The sequence below is a fragment of the Trichoplax adhaerens genome, genomic scaffold, assembly GCF_000150275.1.
Source record: "Trichoplax adhaerens TRIADscaffold_1 genomic scaffold, whole genome shotgun sequence".
Classification (NCBI taxonomy): domain Eukaryota; kingdom Metazoa; phylum Placozoa; class Uniplacotomia; order Trichoplacea; family Trichoplacidae; genus Trichoplax; species Trichoplax adhaerens.
The window spans coordinates 4,197,805-4,222,162 of NW_002060943.1; the positions used below are offsets into that span (position 1 = coordinate 4,197,805).

General features: G+C 34.1%; 2 protein-coding genes across 2 annotated transcripts; one reads left to right on the forward strand and one right to left on the reverse strand.

Moving 5' to 3' along the window:
* Positions 1-10,495: 10,495 nt before the first annotated feature.
* On the forward strand, positions 10,496-13,250 carry TRIADDRAFT_20248 (uncharacterized protein; the record flags this gene model as incomplete). Its single annotated transcript, XM_002107785.1, has 9 exons — positions 10,496-10,704; positions 10,884-10,926; positions 11,104-11,170; positions 11,439-11,611; positions 11,773-11,985; positions 12,171-12,308; positions 12,415-12,633; positions 12,810-12,988; positions 13,064-13,250. Coding segments are annotated over 9 exons (1,428 nt in total), but the record flags the coding sequence as incomplete, so codon positions are not given.
* A 7,482-nt stretch (positions 13,251-20,732) lies between these two features.
* Positions 20,733-24,219, reverse strand: TRIADDRAFT_51723 (uncharacterized protein; the record flags this gene model as incomplete). Its single annotated transcript, XM_002108589.1, has 16 exons — positions 20,733-20,825; positions 20,905-21,074; positions 21,146-21,213; positions 21,322-21,391; positions 21,474-21,623; positions 21,723-21,788; positions 21,864-21,909; positions 22,027-22,095; positions 22,209-22,313; positions 22,408-22,501; positions 22,662-22,770; positions 22,843-22,905; positions 23,003-23,060; positions 23,354-23,415; positions 24,121-24,150; positions 24,198-24,219. 16 exons carry the CDS (start codon positions 24,217-24,219, stop codon positions 20,733-20,735), a joined length of 1,275 nt encoding a protein of 424 aa, XP_002108625.1.
* Positions 24,220-24,358: the final 139 nt, after the last annotated feature.

Consider the following 24,358-nt stretch of genomic DNA (forward strand, 5'->3'; position numbering starts at 1 on the left):
TATGAAAACAATCCACGGACTGCTTAATCAATAAAATTACATTGATTGCAATTTGCATCACAGAAATATTTTTCTTAATATCAACTACTTCTGATAGCAAGGACTATAATGACAACAGCTAAAATGCAACCCAATACACACAAGTGGATAGCCATCTCATCATGACTGTGGTATACCATTTCTTTTTTGCGGACTAGTCCGCCAATATAAAAAAAAAAATACATTAACGAATAACCGCTCTCCACAGTGGAAGTTCTACGCCCACAGTTAGAAATATCAATAGTTCTGTTTATTTTTAATTAATCTATTCATGGAATAAAACGTAAAGAGTCCTCCATGAAATAACTTGGTTTTCGCTTGGTTATTACCCTACTGTAGAATAAAGTCTGTATGGATCAACTCTGATTCACTGTAGGATCTAGCATTGGCTTAATAGTTAGTTTGTCTTGCAAACGTTGCGGCTATATCAATCAATTATGTAATTATGAATTAGTAACAAAATATGCAATACGTAAGGCAATGTAGCGATCGGACTCATGACCGCCCAAGCCAATAAGTGCAATAGAACTAGATAGCATGGAAAAACCAGCTTACAACTACAGTATTGAATGAACGAGTCTTGTGGATGCTAATCGTTGCAGTCGTCCATTAGAGGCAGAAATAGCCACATCCATTCTCCGATTGGTAATCATAAAAGGCATGATCGACTACTGTACTCCTATAACAAGCCTCGTGTTCATAAATTCAACATGATATGGTCTAGGTAAAGGATAGCAAATACTATAAATCCAATGGCGTTGTTATTCAATTTGAATAATGAGATGAAACAATAAACAAATTTGAATACATTTCCACTAATAAATATTTTGTTAATTTTAAAATTATTATGATATTATGCAATTGTATAAACGAAATTGAGATTGGACATAATACGTGTTGGATAGACAAAAAAAAAAAGTGTTCAATTGAATACGCAGTTATTATTCAACATTTCTACACCGTCTCTTCGTAGACTACTAACGACTAGACTGCAAGTGCAAATACAAAACCTTCAACTAGGGTGTATTTTAAAATTATCCATCGCACAGTGTTGTCATGAAGCTTCGTGTGGTTGAAAATTTTCTATTGGTGATCTACGTAGTTCAAACACAACGACTGTTTTGATATCGACAAACACGCCCTATTGATCACGTTCGGTTTATTTATTCGCCTAATTAGAAAAATAATCAATTCAATCTGAGTTAAAAATGACATTAACTCGGTACCTTATTTGCTTAATGATCAACCGATAAAGCGATGCCCTTTAAAGCTAGAGATAATCTTATTCTTACTGTAGATTGGCTAAAGAGAGCTATTTTTGCAATTTACGGTACGCCATGCTGTCTCTTCCTAAATCTATAGTCTTTGACTCAAGTAATCTGTACCATGCTTTGACAGCCTATCGATGACGAATCGGTCTACGTGTTTATCTGCTATAGCAATAATTCAATTAGAATTGATGGCATTATGACAGTGAAAATAGGATGTAAGGTTGAGTAGTATTAACAGAGCGATATAAGAGCGCTATTGGATGATTACTCTCCTAAATTACTCACTGACCAGTGTCTTCAATGAACTTCTACTGGTCACAAATCCTACATTACCCCTATTTTGATATTTTTTTTTCTATAGTTACAAATATTGCAGATAGGTTAGAAGGAATATCTCTCTATTCTGCTGTAGCGACTGTACTTAAGTTAGTAGAAATACCATTTCTGATGAAAATAGCATACATTGCCTGAGATGCTGTAGTACTTGCACGGCTTCAATAAAATCTCATCGAGTTTGTATGAAATGGCTCATTGATTCGCGATAGCTTTTGAGTAGCAATACTTACTAACTCTTTGAAATATTTAGACACGGACTCAGTAAGATAGCATACTGGGTTGGAAGATGCGAAAGTTGCTTGGTTCTATTTTTTACGCAACAGTTTTACCTAGCGGTAGTGGAAACCTCTTAAAGTCATAACTTGAACTAGTGCGTTAACTATTCAAGTATAATTAATGTTTGGTATAGTGACATACTAGATAATGAATGATAGCAGCGTGTACCGTTAATTTAAAATGGAATATTACATAGGATGAGTAGTTTAGTAATAAAATGGCTATAATTGGTAATAAAGTAGACGCGTATAACCTTGTTACTCGATATCTTCGAGGATAGCAATAGATTCAATCGAATGTCCTATTTCTTGATTAGTAGTATTGATTTCTTTAGTAGCGTGGTCGAGACATCTTGATGTCACAACTTCAACTTCAGTATTACGTTTTCATTCAAGTAAAATTTGTATGTGGTATGATATTATACTCGATAATCAAGGACTGCATATGTCCTCTAAATACAAACTGTAGTTTGAAATATTCAGTATTAAGATGGCTTTCATTTTTGAATAGTGTCATAGAAGCTTGTTCCTTGCTACTCGCTATCTTCTGCAGTTGTAGTCAGCGGTTATAATCCAAGATACAAGAGTACGAAAGGGTTAAACTCTATTTCTTTCAAGTACTATAAAAGGTGCATTATCGTACTTAATAACAAGAATGAATCGTTCAACATGTGCGATGTATATACTATGTAATCGGATAGGATTGACAGTCTAGATAATGTGAAATATTGTTTCTGAACATCCGTAATAGAAAGACTAAAATTAAATTGATGTTGTTATAGGTACGGTCGTTTTGGTGAAAATTCGGCATTATTGATGTTTCGTTAGGGGGAGTTATTATAATTATTCTACCGTATGTATCTACATCACTGATGGCGAATAAGCCTAGCAAAAGAATCATTCCATTGGGAAAGGTCAGGCAATTGTTTTACAGGAAATCATCTCGATGCGGTAAGCACAGGGAATAGGATCCGCAAGGGCATGGAAATTGTAAGGTAAAAGTGTCTTTGGATGTAATCCATTGAAAACTTTTAATAGCATTAGGAGTCGCGGCATCATAGGGGATTGCAATGTACATCAAATAGGTAAATAATAATTAATTCATATATTATTAATGGATGGGCTCAAAGTAATTTGGTAACTGCATTATTAGTGACTATATTTAGGAATTACGGTATTATTTTCATATATTATTTATGGTCCCTGCTGTATATGATATTGACAGGGGTAAAGTCATCATTGTACCTAGTAAAAATGTATTTATTTCCTTTCTATGTTAAACAGTGAGTAACATCATTGACGCTGTGAATGTCTTTTTCAAAGTAATGTAATACATGTACATTGTACAAGGATATTCTGTTAGTAGTCTACTGTGTTAATGAAGAAAAAAGAATTTCCTATCTAGTGACAGCGTCGAATAGTCACTTGTGCTTTATAAAGTAATTGCAAATGATGACGGCTGGTAGAATGCAATAATGTCATTATGCCATTGATGCTGATTAAAACCCTATTGACTGCAATCCTGCTGTTCATCATTTTTATTTTCACCGATTTGGGTCGGTTGTTTATTGTCGAATGTGACTTCAAAAAGTAGAATTAGTATTGCTTGTAAAACTGTTCCTTTTTTGACCTAGGATTTGATTTGTCTAACTCTATCGAGGACGATTTACCTTCAGCCTACAACTGTTTACTTTGTTACAATAATATCTACGATTTATCTTGATAAATATCATCGAAGAAGAAGATACTAGCGCAATTTTACAATCAAACCTTCCACTATTTTCCAACAATCTTATTCTTTTAATATTAATTAGCGGCTGCACTATAAAGAGACGAATGTAGGTTTTACAAAGGCTTCATTAAAGTTGAAAAGAATAAGCTGCCGCATCTCTAATAGAAAGCGTCGAGTAGACGAGAAGAGAACGCTTTAATCCTTTCGTAGATTTACGATATTGCTATCGCGCTATACAACCCATTTTCAGAGTAACACAATCAGAAATGCAAAGCGCCACTCGTATCGCTCTGTAGCTAATTTCTCTGTTATTTTCATATACTAGATGATCGATGCCTATCTATCTGTACATTAGTTCATTCCGGCGAGTAATATCAGCTCTTGAATCTGCATAGAATATACCATATCACGGCATTAATGAACTCTCGGCTAATTACTTCAAGTTGTGCATTATTTGTCCTGTTTCGTACATTTACCCTTCATGCTCACATTGTTTATTGATATTGGCCATTAATAAGGCGAATGAATTGCCTATAGCTCTCTGTGTAAGTATTATTCTTTATGTTTCATCCATCTTATTCGTATTGCTTATATTATTGATGGGCACGATTTGTATAGCAGTATCTCGAAGTATTGTCCTTCCAATATCGTAAATTACCCATCCTATTCGTATTGCTTATTGACATTTATAGGAGATTGCTATGGAGAATTAATTTGCCTATACAGTAGGTCTCATAATATAATTATGATTGTCCTTATTACTCAATTAACGACAGTAAATAGGATTGAACAATACGTCATGAACATATGCTCTATTTCTCATCAATGCGATTGCCGCGCCAACAATTGGCCAGGCGCAACTAGCCATCCTAGATTAGCTTTTGTAATGTTATATTTGTGGGCCTTACCCAGGTTTTGTGGAATTGAAATTGTCTCTTCCTATTACAATAGTAGAGTGCTGGAAAAAGGAAGAAGTGCATGATGACCTTATGAGATGACTAAATTCACTCATCATATTGTTGACTTGCTGAAATTTGAGTGTATTCGCCATCACTGCTTACTTGTATCCTTGAGGCAGAGGTGACTAAACTATAATATACTCATGCAAATACGATCGCGCTACTCACCACATGTAAAATAGTCCATGCAATTTTATGCAAAAGTGTATCATGACTTCTTCAACAATGAGTAGGTTGAATGAGAGAGTGGGTTCGTTGTTGGATAGCGCAATTTAAGTTTTATTGTATCAAGAATGGGGTCATGAGGTCGTTTTGCAATATACTGTACAATGGTGGATAATGCGAATCATGCAATATTGGCTTTACATGGTTGGAAATGGCATCGTTTTAACAATTTTTGAAAGGTGTTTGGACAAGCATGCAATTGGCTCATGCTCGCATGATTGCTGTAAACGTAACGAATTGATTGGATTTATTAACGCACTGTATATCATGCTATCCGAAGGAAAAAGATGCTTGTCATGATATCAATTTCATCATGAAAATGGCCATGATTCTTGTTGTTATGGAGGGTATTTTCTTCACCAGGAATATGAATGAAATTGACTGCACCGCTGTTACGGTCTATTCAACTATTTGATGTGTTTGTACTCGCTGTTCCAATTGGATATTGATATCAAAATAAGGTTGTCCATTACTGTAGTACAGGTTATTTCAAATATCTGCTTTCACAGCATCCAACGACGTAAGATGAGGTCAATAAAAGAAATGCATTGAAACATGGATGATAGGGGTATTGGCCAACTGGAGACCATAGTGTAACTTCATGGATAGAAAAAGTATACCATGGAACAATGCGCACTGTATGTGCAACGCAACATCATGAATAGCATTTGTACGCACTCGTAGACAAGGACATTGTCGAATGGTGGGTGAATGGAATCTATTTAATATGTTCGATTTAATGGATGGGCCTTGTTCATTTAGTCTTTTATGCATGCTAGTGTTGTTGTAGGCCATTCTCCAATGTCGCAAGACTGTGATACTTCTATGTATCCTACTAGGATCAACCGATGAGTATCGTCGAGTGGTTAGCACTTTGACTTTGATAATGTACGAGTACGCATTTCTTCTTGTCCGATCTAGCGAATACGCTGACCGTGTTGATTTATTGCTCTTCAACTTGTTTGTAGAATAGTATGTTGAGCAAGCTATATGGGCCATGTAGGCAATATCGTTAGCAACAACTAGCAGATTATTTGCAACTGCTGATGAATGAAGCCATGACCGTATTCCTTGATGATACTGGTAGTTTACCAATACTTGCAGTTTGAACTCCTATCCGTGTCAATGCTGTCTAGTCACTGTTATCGACTGTATTGTCCAGTGCAATGTGCTAAAGTAGACAGTAGCGTCGTCGTTTGGTGGTGATTGGACTCCATTTGGATTGCTTGGCGACTGTCTCGTGTGTGGTGTTGTTCCAGTTTGCATCTTCTTTACTGGGAAATGGTTGCACAGTTTTCATCTTGCCCAATCGTAAATCGCTGCCATTTTCTACCACAGTCGAGTACAACTATCGCAGATGGGTGAAATGAGTTGCGCAATGGCCTATTAGTACAGTGCAGTGAGCTGTTTAGTGTACCGTGTACAGTCTACAGTACAGTACAGTACTGTACTGTAGACTGTCGAGTGGGGCATACTGTACAGTACAGTACGAGCGAGGGTGATGCTCGTTGGTGTCTGTGACAGTGAGGTCGTGGTCAGGTGTTGATACGTGTTGCCAACGTCAGGTGCGGTTGACTCTCGGTGCGACTCAGTCGGCATACGGTCACCAATATGCGGTCGTGTCGAGTCTAGTGTCGCCAGTGTAGTATGACCTGTACCACCAGCGGCTGACCCGCTTGCGGTGTCTATCGCCTCTTATCAAAGCGCTTCAACCCAACATGAGACACGATCGCCCTGCCTCACTCGACTGTCCAGTACGCCGTCGAATGCAATCGATCACCAGCGAGACTCATGTTTGGGTAGTCCACTAGTGTACTGTATCAGATGGGCAGGTTGTATAACCAAAGCAATCCACTGAGAAGAAAATCCATTTCACTGGGAATTTCAATGGCAGAGAAGAAGTTCAGGATGCCACCACCATTTCCACTAACTCCATTGGCCATTTTGCTTGAAGATTGATCGGGTGGTGGAGGAGAAGAGTTGCTCGACCACTTTACTTGAAGATTGATCGAGTGGTGGAGGAGAAGAGTTGCTCAACCATTTTACTTGAAGATTAATCGAGTGGTGGAGGAGAAGAGTTGCTCAACCATTTTACTTGAAGATTGATCGAGTGGTCGAGGAGAAGAGTTGCTCAACCATTTTACTTGAAGATTGATCAGGTGGTCGAGGAGAAGAGTTGCTCAACCATTTTATGTAAAGATTGATCGGGTGGTCGAGGAGAAGAGTTGCTCAACCATTTTATGTGAAGATTGATCGGGTGGTGGAGGAGAAGAGTTGCTCGACCATTTTACTTGAAGATTGATCGGGTGGTGGAGGAGAAGAGTTGCTCAATTGTGGTATCCGTGTCGCTATGACTAGTAAAGACGATGGCAGTGTTTCTGTCCGTGTTGCAGTCAGGTAAGTCTGCATGATGTTGTCCCACAGTCGATCGCCGCTTATCCATCCTCTAATTCAATTAGGATAACAATACACAAATCAAGAAATCACTTGCATTCAATTCAATATGATTTCCATTTCTCCACGATCGATCTTGTTATGGATACTTGAGCAACAACATGATCCATTCAACAACATCAGTTATTACTTCATTTCCATACCAGTTCATCATCACAGTTCTCTCTTACTTCATGGCACTGCAAAATCGATCGATCAGTCCTTTTATTATCATCCATTTGAGCCCCAATTCAAAATCACCATCCATGATCTCACTACTTCAATAATATGCTGATATTGTAAGAAGGAAGGAGGTCAACAAATACGCTCGATTGCACTGTAAAATAGATCCATAAATACGTGAATCAAATGACCATCCATAATCTCACTACTTCAATAATATGCTGATATTGTAAAAAGGAAGGAGGTCAACAAATACAGCCCTCTCTCTTCCTCCATTGCACTGTCAAAGAGATCGATCAATACTTTTATCATCATCGATTCGACCCCAAATTAAATTACCATCCATTATCTCACTGGTTCCATAGGATGGCCACATTGTCAGAAAGAATAAGGTCAACAAATACACTCGATCGATAACTACTTTTATCATCATCCATTCGACCCCAAATCAAATTACCATCCATCATCTCACTGGTTCATTAGGATGGTCACATTGTAAGAAGGAATGAGATCAAGAAATGCAGAGGGGTTTGCTAGTTGTTAGAATAGTCCAATCCTACATTCAAGCAACCATGCCCATAGTAATTTCAGCCAATAATACTAGGATTCCTCCCCCCCAAAAATGAAACTATCATCATGGACCAAAACCACAGGATGGCTAGGCTTGTCAATGAACTAGTTTAGTAAGTGATTGACCCAAGATGGGATAGCCTAAAATGCCTATCCAATACTGTGTAGAAAGTCATTCTCTTGCTAAATTGGATGATTTGACCTTGGTAAATCCTTGCCATTTGTCATCATCACCATTGCAGTCATTGTAAACAAATAACAGCCAATAACGTCGACATACGCGCCTGTACTGCCATCAAATTGGCGTCCCAGTAAATGCTGCTTACCATTCGGTGCTATAAAATTCCACGTTTACCTTCATATCTGTCCATGGAAATGAAATGTACTTTAAAAAAAAAATAATCAAGGCTTCCATTTGCAATCCCACCCTATGTCTTATGCGTGAATAAAGTGACAAGCCCCTAACAGCTTGAAAAAGACTTGATAATTCTAACACCAATTTCTTGTTTTTGCCCATTTATTTCTTACTTCAGTACAGTAGGACAGGCTTAAACCTTCCACAGTCATTGGACAGTATAAGATATTGAAACGTTGATGGTGTGCGATCTCCATCAAAGAGCTAGAAGCAATACATTATGTCTAGATTCTCTCCCCTTGATCAACTATTTTCACTTTACAAGGGCTAGATATCGACTAGCCATAGACCCTTACACTAGACGTATCAATGCCAATCAAGAAGAAATGATCATGTAAAATGGATGCTGCTGCTTCCATACAAGCCAGAGTCAATCTGGTATCGTAGATTGGATCTGTCTTCATTTTATTCCTTTTTTTCCCCTTCCCCCGGATTGAGCCTTCTTCAACGATAAATGATCTCGCTATCCAGTGGCTGCAGATGCGACTAGACAGCACAGCAAGGATAAGCCAACAAACAGTAGTGTCGTACGAGTATTTTTCTATTCTGTCTGCTATCCATTTTTTAGCCAGTGGAGAAGGAAGTGGTTACATAAGAAAAAATAAGTTTGTTCATTGCCAAACATAAATCGATTGTAATTTAGCTTTATGACAGGTCGAATTGTACTGTAGATGGCTACCTAGAAAAGGTCTTTGTTAGTAATGGCCCAATTAGTAGGATATTGAGTCAGTGATATTGCAAGAGCAAATTGACTTGACTCGAGCACATTACCTTATCTTGTTCAATTTAAAATGGTGTTAAAATAAACGATTGTAATCAACTCAATAACCATAGAATCGATAGCCTTGATAGCCCTACAAATACAGAGAAGTGTATTCTTTTCAATAAAGATCCATTTCTTGAATCGTACTTCCCCCATTGATAGTTGATACAATAGTAAAGTATCAATGATAGCCTCAAGGGAATACTGTATTTTCCTCTTCAATCTCCTATCCAATAAACTTGCTGTAAATGCCAATGTTCAACATCGCTATCCGATGTTAAACGACGGTATTTTTTTACACCAAAGAATGGTAGTTGAATCATTTTTGTCCACTACTCCGTTGGTGGATACATTTAGCTCATTTTATTTTCAATAAATTAACCTCCTTTCCATTGCAGTACAATGGAGAATAATTTGCATGCAACTAGACTACCGTCATGGAGAACTTGTATAGGAAATGTCTCATTGAGTACGACAATAAATTGGATGATTATTTATCCACGATAGTCTATGCTCGTAGAGTCAAAATCAACTCGATGCGATTGCACGTGCATACTTAGATAATGTGAATTAATAACAAGTAAAGTTCAATTTTAGTCATGATACATTTCCATCGAAGTGATCAACACCAAAGCATCCTTTCCCCTTTCTCTCTGTAACACTTACTGGCATCAAAATCCAGACTAGTACTCCTATTTTCCTTCATACGTGTCCAAATTGAAATCCGTGATGGTATGATAAAAGGAATGAATTCGATCAAGAAGGTTAATAACAAGTAAAATTCAATTTTAGTGATGATACATTTCCATCGAAGTGATCAACACCAAAGTACCCCCCCCCCCTTCCTCTCTGTAGCACTCACTGGCATCAATATCCAGACTAGTACTCCTATTTTCCTTCATACGTGTCCAATTGAAATCCATGATGGAATGATAGAAGAAATAAATTCGATTAAGAAGGATTACCAACAAAAACTATTTGTAATTTAAAATTCCGTATTCATAGTATCCCCTTACATCATGAAATCTTGTTACAGAATTGGCTACACTTTATCACATTAGCCATCTTAACAAGTCGAAAAGAAACATCATAATAACATAGTAGTTGTTAATAGCAACTTTGGAGATGATGAGGTATCATTTCAAGATGGTCCAATCAATTTCCTTCCCCGTAAGTGGCCAACACTACTTTAAAGGACTTATTTAACTTATCACATCTTGACAGCTTTTAATGATCTCTGTGTACACTACGATTATGAGAAAGTTCATTGATAGGCTAAAATGCGACACAGATTGATTCATTTGTATTCAATGTCTTACTTAGGATACGTCCTCAAAATGCCAGAGAGAAACTGGATATGTGTAGGAAATGTGTAACATGTTATGCTGATCAATTTCAAGTGGTATTGGGCAAAGACAAAGCTTTTACCTATGATTTTGTTTTCGATGAAAACATCTGTCAACAGCAGATATATGATACTTGTGTTGAATCTTTAATCGAAAGGTAATACTTTAATAAATTTCCTCAAGGAGTCCTTTTAGGAATTTATTCGTTGTCCATGATAGAGTTGAGAAATTTTTTCTCCCAATGGTGGATAATTAATACTTCTTATTACCAAGTATATTCTAATAATGAATTGACTCTTATCCGTGTGTCTCAACAAATCTACTTCATTATGCTAGTTGCTTTGATGGCTACAATGCTACAGTCCTTGCTTATGGACAGGTAATCCAACAACACTGATTATTATTCGTTATCATGTTGAATTCTGATTTTCATTCTATACATGTTCAACATTTTAAATAGCTAGATAATAATTATACTTGTATAGTTTTAGAATCTTTAGTAAATCATTGAATGCTTACTATCCGTGACCGATATCTACTCACTTTTTTTTTAAAGACTGGATCTGGTAAAACGTATTCTATGGGAACAGCTTTTGATGTCAACGTTGATCCGGAAATTGAAGGTAAAATTGAAATAGTAATCCATTTTATATCTTTTCTGTCCTATCGTTTCATAATGAATGGCATACTATCATACTAGCAATGATGACCATCAATTGTCATTAGCTATAAAGTAATAGCTTATTATTTCTGAAGAGCTTCCATTTTAAAATTAGTGGCTAAAATTGAGTCATCGATTAAACTAGAGGTTGTAATATTTCATTATAAGCTTACGGTATACAAGCATATTTCCACAATCAATTACTGATCCATTTCATTGAAAAATTTTAGGGATAATACCGCGAGCTGTTAATAATTTATTTAATGGCATAAATATTAGAAAACAAAAAGCAGCTGAAGAAAACTTACCTTCACCCGAATTTAATGTTACCGCTCAATTTTTAGAGCTATATAATGAAGAAATTATTGATTTACTTAGTACGACTAGGAATATCGAACCTAAGGTATGTCTACTATTGATTTCCTTTCCATGTACAAATATCTTTTTGTGTTTATGATGGATGTTTCATGTTTTAATGACATTGTCCCCCGTCCTTTTACATAAAAGTGTAATAGAGCCTCATTTCTCAATACTGATTGCATCGATTTATTACATTAATTGTAGGTTAAGAAAAATTTAAAGATACACGAAAGTCAAGATGGAGATATTTATGTTGCAGGTGCTACCTCAAGAACAGTGACATCTCCAGATGATACAGCGAAGTGCCTCCAAGATGGTACCTTGCTACGCACCACTGCTAGTACCAATATGAATGCTCAATCCTCCCGTTCGCATGCTATTTTTACAATCAGCATAAGGCAGACAAGATTCGTAAAAGTATGATCAATACTGATAATAGGATGCCTAATTATATTATTATTAATTACAATAGCTTATTGAGCAAAAAATATAGTTCTGTATATAACGATAATAGTATGTTACTTCAGAAAAGGTAATAAAAAAATTTTAGCTGAAAAAATATTGCCATTTTCATGATTGCTTCTACGTATGTTTGTTAATAGACAATAGAACAATCTGACGAATTAGAAAGTATCAGTGCCAAATTCCACTTTGTAGATTTGGCAGGTTCAGAAAGATTAAAACGTACTGGAGCAACTGGCGATCGCGCTAAGGAAGGAATATCGATAAATTGCGGATTGGTAAACATTGCATGCATAAATTGTCATTTAATCGTACAAACTTTATTATCAATTCAATAGTAACAGAATCGTTTCGATCAATACTGAATTTGACACAATATTTTAGCTCTCGCTTGGAAATGTCATAAGTGCTCTAGGAGATCAATCGAAAAAGGCAACTCATGTTCCATATCGCGATTCAAAACTGACAAGATTTCTACAAGATTCATTGGGTGGTAACAGTCGAACTTTGATGATTGCCTGTGCAAGCCCTTCAGATTGTGATTTCATGGAAACGCTGAATACATTAAAATACGCGAATAGGGCTCGCAATATTAAAAATAAGGTTATATATTAGCTCGTTGAATATTTAGCAAACTATAAATATAGACTGTCGATTTTCCTATAGATACACAGTTATTGCCTGCCACAAAAGTGGTACTTTCCATGCAAACGTCTAATTATCGTTGGATAATAAATACCAAAATTGATCTCAACTATTTCTTTTACTGGTTATCATAGGTTGTGGTAAATCAAGATCAGGCTTCAAAACAAATAGCAGCTCTACGTGCTGAATTGCAACAGTTACGAATTGAAGTCATGGAATATCGCCAAGGGAAAAGAGTAGCAGAATCCGATGGAGAACCTATTTATAGCGATCTACATCATGAAAATGTCATGCTTCAAGCAGAAGTTGACCGGTTAGGATTGCTTACACTATATTTTTACCATCACTTAGCGATTACTATTGAAATATATTTATTTTAAAAATTTAGGCTACGCTCACGAATTAAAGCGATGCAGCAAGTTATTGATTCTCAAAAGGCTAGAAATATAAGCTTGGAAGTTAATAAAGCAACTGAAATGGTTGTAGCTGACCCCAGCAACAGTTTAGATATTTCCAAAGTCATAGAGAAATATGTAGCGGAGATTGAAAATTTGAAGTATGTAATAGTTACTTGATTTCAATCTTAATCCGTATCGCTAGCGCTAATTTTCCTATTGTGGATGTAAATTGAAATGAATATACAGAATTCAATTAGCGGAAATTCAAGAGATGCGACGATGGAACGAGCCTACATCATCAACTGTAGTTCTAGAGTCATCTATTTCTTCAGCTGAGATTTTAAAAATCGCTAAGCAATCTTGTGAAGAAGATATGCAAAAGATGAAAGATATCGAAAAAGTAAGCTCCCTATTATTCCTAAAAGTGGCGAGCATAAATTATAACATTATTAGACTTTCACAAGATATTATGATTCATTTAATACATATTCAAAGTATACGGCGTAAAAAATAATTATTTTTATGTGTCATTTATAGAGTGATGACTCAGACTCTCAAGATGATTCAGAAAATGAAGATGGAGGTATACTTTTTAAGTGGAATGTTATTTGTGTTTGTATGTTCAATGTTTAAATGTTTTCTTTTCCTTGGTTTAGAACTAACGGAGGATGTTGCAAAACTATCGCAGGAAATATCGGTAAAGCAAAGACTAATCTCTGAACTTGAGTCAAGTCATGAGCAAATAAATATGTTGAAAGCACAGTATGAGGAAAAAGTTGTAATTCTACAGGTAATCTAAAAAGATATATTAGCTATGAATAAAACTATAGCGCAACAATCTTCAATGTAACCTAAATTTGGTTTTAAAATTTAATCACCACATTTTTACCGATCAAACTTCTAAGAATTATTCTAAAACTTTTAAATTGATTTTGTTTTTGCTTAAGAAAAAAATTGAAGATGCAAAAACAGAACGCGATCAAATTATGAAAACAATAGGTAAGTAATTGCTGATATCTATACATAATAGATACCAGTCAGATAAGTAGAGAGTAAAGAGATTAATGGGTGTTGTACATGCTAGATACACTCGAGTCTGGCTCTGGTAATAAAGCTAATCAAGTTAAAAGTGAATACGAAAAGAAGATTAATAATCTCACCACGGAGTTAACAAAACTTAAGACAGCACAAAAAGAGCATAATAAGTTGCTAAAAATAAAAGTAAGAACTTTTATCCTGTAGCTATATTTATAATGAGCATGACGCATATGGGCTATTGATGCAGTCTTTCCGGTTAAGGAATTGCTTAATGATCGCTTATATTTTTACTAGACGCAGCATGAACAACAATTGCTAACCTTACGGACGGACTTACAGCGCATGAAAGAAGCAAAGGTTATTTTACTTTGTGATAAGAAAATTGAAAAGGTTAAAATGTGGATCACATGTACTTTAGTAACTTATAGGGTAATTAATAACATTAGGTCAAGTTGGTTAATCAGATGAAGCAAGACGCTAGTAGAAATAAACAGGAGGTATTCATTTGCAATGATTTGTTATGGATTTAGTTCGGAATAATTTACTTTACTATCAAATTCTGTTCCTAATTTGAAGAAATTCGATCTTAAATTTATTGTCTAGGGTGTGAAAAAAAATCGAGAAATTGCTAAACTTAAAAAGTTGAATCGTCAGAAAGAGGTAATGTGGTAATGTAGAAAACGAAATACTATTATCTTCGTCCCTAATTATTATCTCGGGATAGTAAAAATAGAAAGGGCCTTATACAGGAGTAAATATCTAAAGGTCTCAATTGATCCTGTGGTTGATGTTGTTATCAACAAATTGTTAAACTTTTATTAGATTGCTATCCGCAATTTAGAATCGGATAAACAACGTCGAGAAGCTGTTTTAAAAAGGAAGCAAGGGGAGGTAAAGTTAGCAACTCATTACTTAATAGTAGAGATATTTATTTTATATTGTGTACTTGGGGATTAAGTAAGTAATTTCATACAATAGGTGGAAGTGCTTAGACGGGAAAAAAAACAAATGCAACCTGCAGTTATTGCTTCCCAAGGAAAGATGAACCGATCTGGGATATCTTTAGATTATTCCAGGACTTCGAAGCGCACAACGGTAGCCAAAATTTCAACTTTAGCTGGAACTTCCTCGAAGAAAAAGTGGAAGATTTTGAAAGATACCGTAAGCGATAACGTGTGATCTTTTAATTCTTCAATTCAAATTTAATTCAAACTAACGTTAAGCCTTTTATTTCTTTTTAGTTATCGAATTATGTTGCAAACAAGCAAGCACTACTATTGCTAGAAAGTGATATAGAAGATTTAATGCAGGTGATGCTATAACACTTAACTGTACAATTTAATGTCAAGGTCTAAATGGTTAATTTATGGGCAGAGTAGCGTCAATTTTTTTATACGATCGATTTAAAGTTAATCGAAATCCTAATAATGTGACTTTCATTTGTTTAATTTGTATTTTGCTAATGAATTGAATGATGTATATGTAGGAACGTGAAAAACTTGGATTAGAACTAGAAAATTGTAAAAAACAGATGGAAGAGATTTCTGGAAACGATTCGGTTTGTTTTTTATCACTCTTTTGTGGCTTATTTCAGATCTGATGTAGGTACAATAATATATTCTTATATTTCTAAATGCAGGTTGAGAAAGAAAATGATGATTTGCATGATCGTGCGGAGGGTATTGTAGCGAAGCTAGAATTTATACAAGATACTATTTCTGAAAGACAGAATGAAGTTATGCATTTAACTGAAGCTAAGGTAAATCATATCTTTTCTACAATGGACTCAATTAACTTAAAGTGTCCCTTCCCAATATAATATATGACATGAAATTTTGTTGAATTGTATTACAGTTAATCGATATACTGCAATATGATCATTATTTTTGTAGGAAGAACACGATCCTACAGCAATTGTGAATTCATGCAATAGCATTTTGAACGCGAAATCTCTTTTAGAAAATTTGATATGGGAATATGCGAATAAGAGGATAATTATGTGCGAACAAGAAAAATCAAATCGTCGGTTGAAGGAGAAACTGGCTTCGTGTGAAAATCAGATAAAATTGCAAGAGACCTTTTTGAAAGAGCATTTACAAAGTCAGGGTAAATAATAGCATTTACCGACTATTCCCTGCCATATTATGTGATACTTCTTCAATTCTTTAGTATTCGTTTTTGCACCTTGATGTTACACGATCTACACTTATTAAGTAGAGGGTGTTGTCTGTATAAGTTTTTTAGCTAATTGTTGTACTTTATACCGCTAGATTCTTTGGATCTTTATGTGTCTGAATGTACTCTTTTATCCCGTCAACCGTTTAAAAGTCCGGATAAAAAAAATAAAAAGGCAATTTCTTAAATTCAAGAATTGATACTTTATAGGATACACTACAGATAACGTCGGAAAACTTATTAACCTCTGTTTTAATGTATACGTCAATTAGCATCGTCGGAAGACTTTTAGTCCAAATGAATTAATGTTCATACCTGATACCCGTATTAGTACTAAGAATTTAGAGTCCTTGTACCAAGAACGAAGTAACGGTAAAATATAAATAACAAATTGCTGCATTTGGATTTACCAAATGGAAATAAATTTCCACAGATTGACTGTGATCTTTACTTAAAGTTATATTACAACCGTATCGTTGATTTTATGCTAGCCCATTAAGGTCTTTATCAGTTAACTTGTATATTAGAAATGTCGTATATATGTCTACATCTATACTACATAATGACAAACTTTTTCCTATAGTAATTGAAAAATCTTCCGATTCTCATGGGCGGAGGGAGAGCGATAGTTACCCTTACAATAGGACAAGGTATATTGCTCTGCCAGATTTACTTTTTCCGTCAGCTCTTGAATTAATCTAAACTAGAATAAATATAAATCTTGCGAATGTCTAGTTCTATGAGTTCTAATAGTCGTGACGGTCGATTAAGTGTATTCGAACGATTAACTCCTGATATTGGAACGAGAGAATCTGACAGGTAAGAAGTATGAATTTAAGCGGTGTTCGTATCGGTTAGATCGTTTATATCTTTTATTTGTACTCGGATTAGGGGGAAGTTTGTGGCGATCAAAAGTTCTACTTCTAATAACTCTAATTCGGCTATGAATTGCGTCTATGAAGCTCGTGGACATACTTCTGCCGTACTTTGTTTAGATTGTACGAAAGATTTATTATTTAGTGCTTCTAAAGATGGAACTGTTAAAATGTGGGATACTGGAACTGGTCAAGAAATAACAACTTTGGGCAAAGGTTACGTAAAGGACTTAGTTGCTATGCAGTTTAGCGAAAACTTGGGATTATTATTTATAGCTAATAAAACAAATATAACGGTGAGACATATACTGCCCTTAAAGCTGATATATTGTGGATTGCATGATCTCATCACTACCACAATAATGTACATCTCGATAATAGGTATGGGATCCGCGGGAAAATCCTGATAGATGTATACATATGTTAAGGTTTGGGATAAGTATTAAGTGTGTGGTATTTTTGAAAAATGGGTACAAGATTTGTTTTAAAAATTATATTCTAATTTAATTTTATCGTGTTTTTTGCTGAAATATGGTATTTACATAAATAAATTACTTAGCCTTACGAACACTTCTATATCAAACGGAGGTATAAGAGAAGTCTCTGCTGGACGTCAAATTAACGATATCAAAATTATCAGCAGAAGTGAACAATTAATTTCAACTGACGGCAATTTTCTAAGAATTTGGGATATTAGAAAATTTAATTGCATTACGAAATTAATAACCAACCATAAAGCCGCGATTACAACTGTTGCTATTGCTGATAATGCTACAGACAACTTCTTGTCTGTGGCAACGGGATCGAAAGATCATTCCATCAAGGTACTACTTTTCCTAATTTTTTTACTATAATCTGCGTGTGTTTTGTCGTTACGAAATCTTGTTATATCAGTTCCTACAATTTACAATTTTATTTATCGTTCACTCTACGTTTAAGCTATTGCATATTACAAACTCTGGTAGCGATATCCAGGTATAAAATTGCATCTATTTATATGCTGTGCTAAATAATGCTCTTTGTAACGTGATTCTAATCACTTAATGATTACAGTATGTAAAACACGATTTGGAACCCCCACACTATGATGGAGTGCAAGCTGTGAAGATTGTAAAAGATCAAGTTTTCAGTAGTTCACGAGATAGTACTATCAAGCAATGGAATACAACAACTTGTGAATTTGTGCAGGTTTGTTATAAAACTATAAGATGTCAGTGGATGAGATGCTGCAATAAATTAGCGCTGTTAAAAGAAAATCTAATGTTTTAATACTAGTCGCAACAGTCTGCGAATAAAGATTGGGTTACTACCCTAAATTATTTACCTTCAAGAGAACGCCTTATTAGTGGCTGTCGAAGCGGTGCATTACATTTGTGGGATATTGAAAGTCTTGCTTGTGTGGGTAAGAGACATTTCCCATTTATAATTTGGACTAAAAGTTGAAGGAGGATACATGTCATCATTTTTATTTTAGAAAATTTTAAAGCCCACCCTCATTGTATAAATTCTATCGTGGTTAGCTGTAATTACGCTTTTACCTCATCAAGGTATGCATAAGTGATCTATTTTAATCCTATCCTGAATATTTACTAAATTTTATTGTTATTCTTTATTCAGTGATGGTATAATCAAGGTTTGGTCGATCAACGAATCATCTTAAAACTCTTTGCTATGCATAAATTTCCCGATTTCATTACATTTACTCGTTTACGCGAACTCAAGATCAACTGAATATTTATATTAATTTTAAAAGAATTTATAATACATTTATCAAGCTTTAATAAACATTTGTATGATTTTCATAAATAAGCTGCAGTACTTAAGCAAAAGATGGACAATTTTTATGAAGTGTAATCACACATATGGATGAAAATATGGTGTGCAGTCAGTCTCTATTATTGACATGAAAGCGGAATGTTTTGCATTTCAGTATTAAATTCTCTTAGGATTTTATAAGAAATTTAGTGACGCGTATGAATTTGTATCTATAATAATTTTCTTCAAGAGATATTATAGTAGCATAAATACTTTATGAAGTTCATAGTTATTCTATTTAAAAATGTATTATCATTATCACTTTTGCATAATTCTTGTACATATCGTATTAATGATATAAAGATTCCACATTACTTCATGCTTGATTGTATCCCTATTATTGTAAATACGGTAAATTGGAAATGCTAGAGATGGATTATTAGATTTATTGTTAACATTGGCCGACGTACCATCATAAACTAGCACATTTACTCGCTGTATGTGTAGATATCTCAATTTTATTAATAAAAATCATCTTGATATGCTGTTGTATTAATTGAATAATGCTACTACTATCAATAATTTAATTATAATTGATGTATCTTCCGTTCTATTTCAGTCACAGGAAGTTGTTGAATCGGACTCTAACATGCACTATGACAACGTTGCAGGCTGATACCTCTTCTCTTCGTCATTTAAAATTTTTGCTTATGATTTTTATTGCAGACATGCATGGCTTTATTTAGATAATTTATAATCCTGTAAGTTACAAATGTATCGTAATATATAAGCGATATATAACAGTCATCTATACAATCAGAGCTTCGCCAAAAATTAGTGCTATTGCGATCGCACTATATATGCATATTAACATACGAGTATAACATAATACGTGTAAAATGACTAGCCTAACGACAAGAAATGATTTAATTTGAAGTAGATTGCAACACGCATGAGACGCGAGAGATAGCCTTAAGTTCTATACGCAATTTATAATTATATATATTAGAGCGGCTTATACTACAAGTATATCAATATTATTACTTTCATCAGATGTTTCTTAAGCTATTTAACCTTTTCAAGCTTTACAACAGCGCACTCAACTTACCGGTGTTGATTTGCTCTCATTAACCGTTAAATAAATTTTATAAATACCTAGGTAAGTTATGTTTGCCTGGTGTTCTTCTAAGGTCTACATTAAGCTCCTAATTTTTCAAAGCTGATTTGTATCGAAAAACTTATATCAAAAGGAAGCCCAGATTAGAAAACTTTTTATCGTTTGAGTACAATATAATTAAATTAAAAAACCGTTGAATGATTATAACGATCAGGCAATTAGGAAATGAGAAAGCTTACAACTTTGCTAATTATATATTAGTTTTGCCAATGTATAGTATCGTGCGTCATATTTTGCCTTTAACGAGTTTTGCGATTTGTAGTTTTAAAAATATTAGTTAATACTTTTACAATCGATTTCAGTTGCACTAATCCTGGGTACGCATAAATTACAGAATATGGAAGTATCTATACAGATATAATAGTTTGTATCAAAGGGGTCAAGTAACACCTAAATCGATAGTTTGCAACGCCCACACATCGTGGAGCAACATCTTAGCATTATTAATGGTATGATTAATTATTAAAGGAATTATTTAATATACTGTGCTATAATTTAAGTCTGATAGAGGTAAAATAGTTTAATTAACTTAATTTCACGTGTTTAAAAACATTCCTCGTACAAAGTTAGATTTTTGTATAGTACAGCTCAGGGATTGGCGGTAAGACTGGACATGACAAATAAAATGGTGCATATTAATCACGATAAATCAGTATCAATAGTTAGGAATTCTGCTGACATAGATCCATCTTGAGCATCTTGTATGACTTGCGAAAGTTCCACTCTAAGATACTATTGATGGTTTGGTAAAGTTATTTTCATAGCCAGTTATTAATCGAATCTTAACTAGATTGATGAAGAAACTACTTACTTGAAAAATAAACGACGGGCCTCCAGCGGTGACCTCAGCAGGTAAACGAGAGAGCGGACAGCCTTCAACACTCATTAAATGCAATGATTCACACATTGCTAACTCCAAAGGTAAATCATTCAACTCTTCATTGTCATTTAAGTACAATTGTTCCAGAGACTTTAAATTACCTAATAATAAAGTTTTTTTAACATGTAACCTTATCCTGTCATAACTAATATGGAATTCAGTACCCAGATACCTATTTCTTCGGGAATTGACATCAGTCTATTTTCACCAGCAGCTAGATACATTAGCTTAGAAAGTTTTCTAACAGTAAACAAGGTTTGGAATTTTGTTAAAGTCAGAAGAATCAGCAATTTTAATTAAATAGAATTGCCCACTATAGGAAATTTAAAATACTATAACATATCTTACCCTATTTCTTTAGGCAGTTGGGTCAATAAATTATTATTTGCAACTAATCGTGTTAGCATAGACATGTCACCTTATAATCCAAAATTAAAATGTACTTAAGAAATATCACAAAGATTGAGACAAACTAGGCATTGGGTATACGAATATTATACCAATCTCAGGCGGGAGGAACTCTAGTTCATTTTCTTCAATTTCAAGAACTCTAAGTTTTTGCAAAGCTGGTAGAGCATTCTGTGGTAATGACGTTAGCATATTATTGCTTAGGATTAGAACTTCTAAGTTTACAAGATTTTCAAGGTCGTCTGAAAGGTTCGTAGAAAGCGATTTTAGGGAATAGATTTTATCATCATAACAAGCATTAACAATTAATGAGAGAATTAAATGTGTAGCAAGAAAATTACCTGATATGCTTCCGAGATGATTTGTTCCTAAGTTAAGTTCAGTTAGGCTAGTCCAAGTTCCAAAATCTAGGAGTCGTCATCAAATAGTAGTAAGCACTTACATGACTATATATTTGTTCTCTAAGTAAATTTAATCATTACCTGGCGGTAAAGATGCCAGTTGGTTGTCTTTCAAATTGAGTGAATTCTGTAAGAGATTTAAAAGTTAGCTAAATCTGTATAAATAACAAATAAGTGTGCCAGTGAAAAGTGTTACATTTTTAGATTAAATTCAAGATTGAATTTTATGCCTTGCAAGACTTACCAGTAGTTTAGCTAATTTGAAAATATTAGACGGAATTCTCTCGATCCGATTGTGTTCGATTACGATAGACTATTTCGATACATATTAGACAAAAATAATTATTTGTCAAAGGTATAGGTTGCCATAGAAATTATTGCATTGCAAGTCATTTACATTTGATAGAGAAATTGTATTTCAGAAACCTGAGTAAATGCAAATTGACTTGGATTTCCGGCAGGAAGTTCATGGAATTTATTTCTAGATAACTGGATTGACTTTAAAGATCTCATTCGTATTAGTGAATTCACCTAGTTTAAGGAATAACTTGGTCAAATGCGAGAGAATTCAAGTATGTTTTGATATTGAATAATTCGAATAAACTTCAATAGTTAATATTAATACCGGTAACTCCGATATATTATTGCCCTCTGCATTAAATTCTTCTAATAATCCAATATTAGAAATAGATGGGGGAACACTGTTTAATCTATTATATCTGTGTAGGCAAAAGAGTTTCGTGAATGTTACCAATTTAATTCATGCCGCGATTATAGAATTCCAATATTACAATGTACGCCATATTGAAAGGTTATAGATTGCGCTTTGACATTTGCGTAATATATATTTAATATACAGGTAAGGATTCGTAAACACACTTAATCTCTAGTCTTTTCAATGATCTTAAATTGCCGATAGAAGCAGGAATTTCTGTTAGCTCATTATGCTGCAAATCCAACGATGTTAACTGAAGGCAATTGCCTATTTCTATGGCAAAAAATGAGAAAACATGGTGAACTATGAAGTTTTGCAAGAATTTTGCAAATATGGGTTTATTACCAGATGGGATTTCTTCCAAATGATTGTAAGAAACATCGAATATTACTAACATTCGAAGATTGCCTGATACACAAAGAACATTGGTTAATAATCATATGGTATGAATAGATAAGTGCGACATGAATTTACTTGCTGAATGCTAGAAGTTTGTGATTCCTACCTATACTTGAAGGTAACTTTCTTATTTTATTTTCTCTTAAGCTGATCAAGTTCAATCTCTAAGATGTTTTATAGTAGTTTGTCAAATTAAGCGTTTATGACTTCGACAATGGTTAGCAAAATGTTTGCAAAGACTAATTAATTATAGCAAAAATAGATGCAGAAATTGACTTGAGCATACTGATAAGTTATCAATTTCGCGATCGACTTCGGTAATACGATTGAAACGTAATAGCAATGTTTCCAGGGAAATTAATTCATATATAACAGTCGGAATCTAAATAGAAATAGAAATGAAGCTGTAATCTCTTGGATATAGTGCAATTGTATTAAGATAAAAAAATTTACATACATCTTTCAATTTGTTATGTCTCATATCTAAAACAGTCAGCCTTTTAAGCTTCTCAAATGAATCTGTACAAAGTTATAGAGATACATGAATTAAGAGTATCGTCTAAATATAACACAGATTGATGATTATGAAATCTAGTTTGCTTTCACGTGAATGAAGATTCTATTACTTGCCTGGTAATGTTGTTATCGAATTTTCACTCAATGATAATTTGTTAAGATTTACTAAGTTTCCCATTTCATTCGGTAAAACACTAATTCGATTGCCATATAAATACAATTCCGTCAATTGAGTCAGCTAGAGCGAGGTTAAAGAAATATAATAATAAGCTTTGAATCAATATCTTGCAATCCTTCCTATCAGCACTAGACATTTAAAATTATAACGATAGATAAACTTTAAGCAAAAAATTGTTGATTATTATGACTAAGATTTCATCCTGCTAACATATATGGTTAATAGATCTGCAATTTAGTAATTTGAACCTAAAACATGACTTTATTTTTCACATAAAGGTATTGATATTAAGTTAGAATACATATAACTATCTTTAAACTTGTAAAATTATCTTTAACATCTCTAATAGTGTTACTTTAGACTAGGAACATCTACACAAAAGCTACGATTTAGTAATAGATAGATAAATAGATTTCAAGTGAGTAGCTATTCCATTAATATCAGTATAAAAACGAGATATGGAATGTACGATAATTTATTTTCTCGTTCATTTCAACAATGCAAAATTTCTATCTTATATTATTACTTACGTCTTTGACACTCAGCGGTACTGAAACTATCTATAAAATTGAAAAAAAATATTGTACATATTTATTTATACTCGTACCTAATATAACCAATAAATACATTAATCCTACTAGTATACGTACTTAATTGTCTAACATACGAGTATGTTAAGAATGTAAGGATGTATTCAGAAAATACGATTACTAGTTTTGCTTATTTCTATATTTTATTGCTTGCACGATTAAGTAAAAATGATAACAG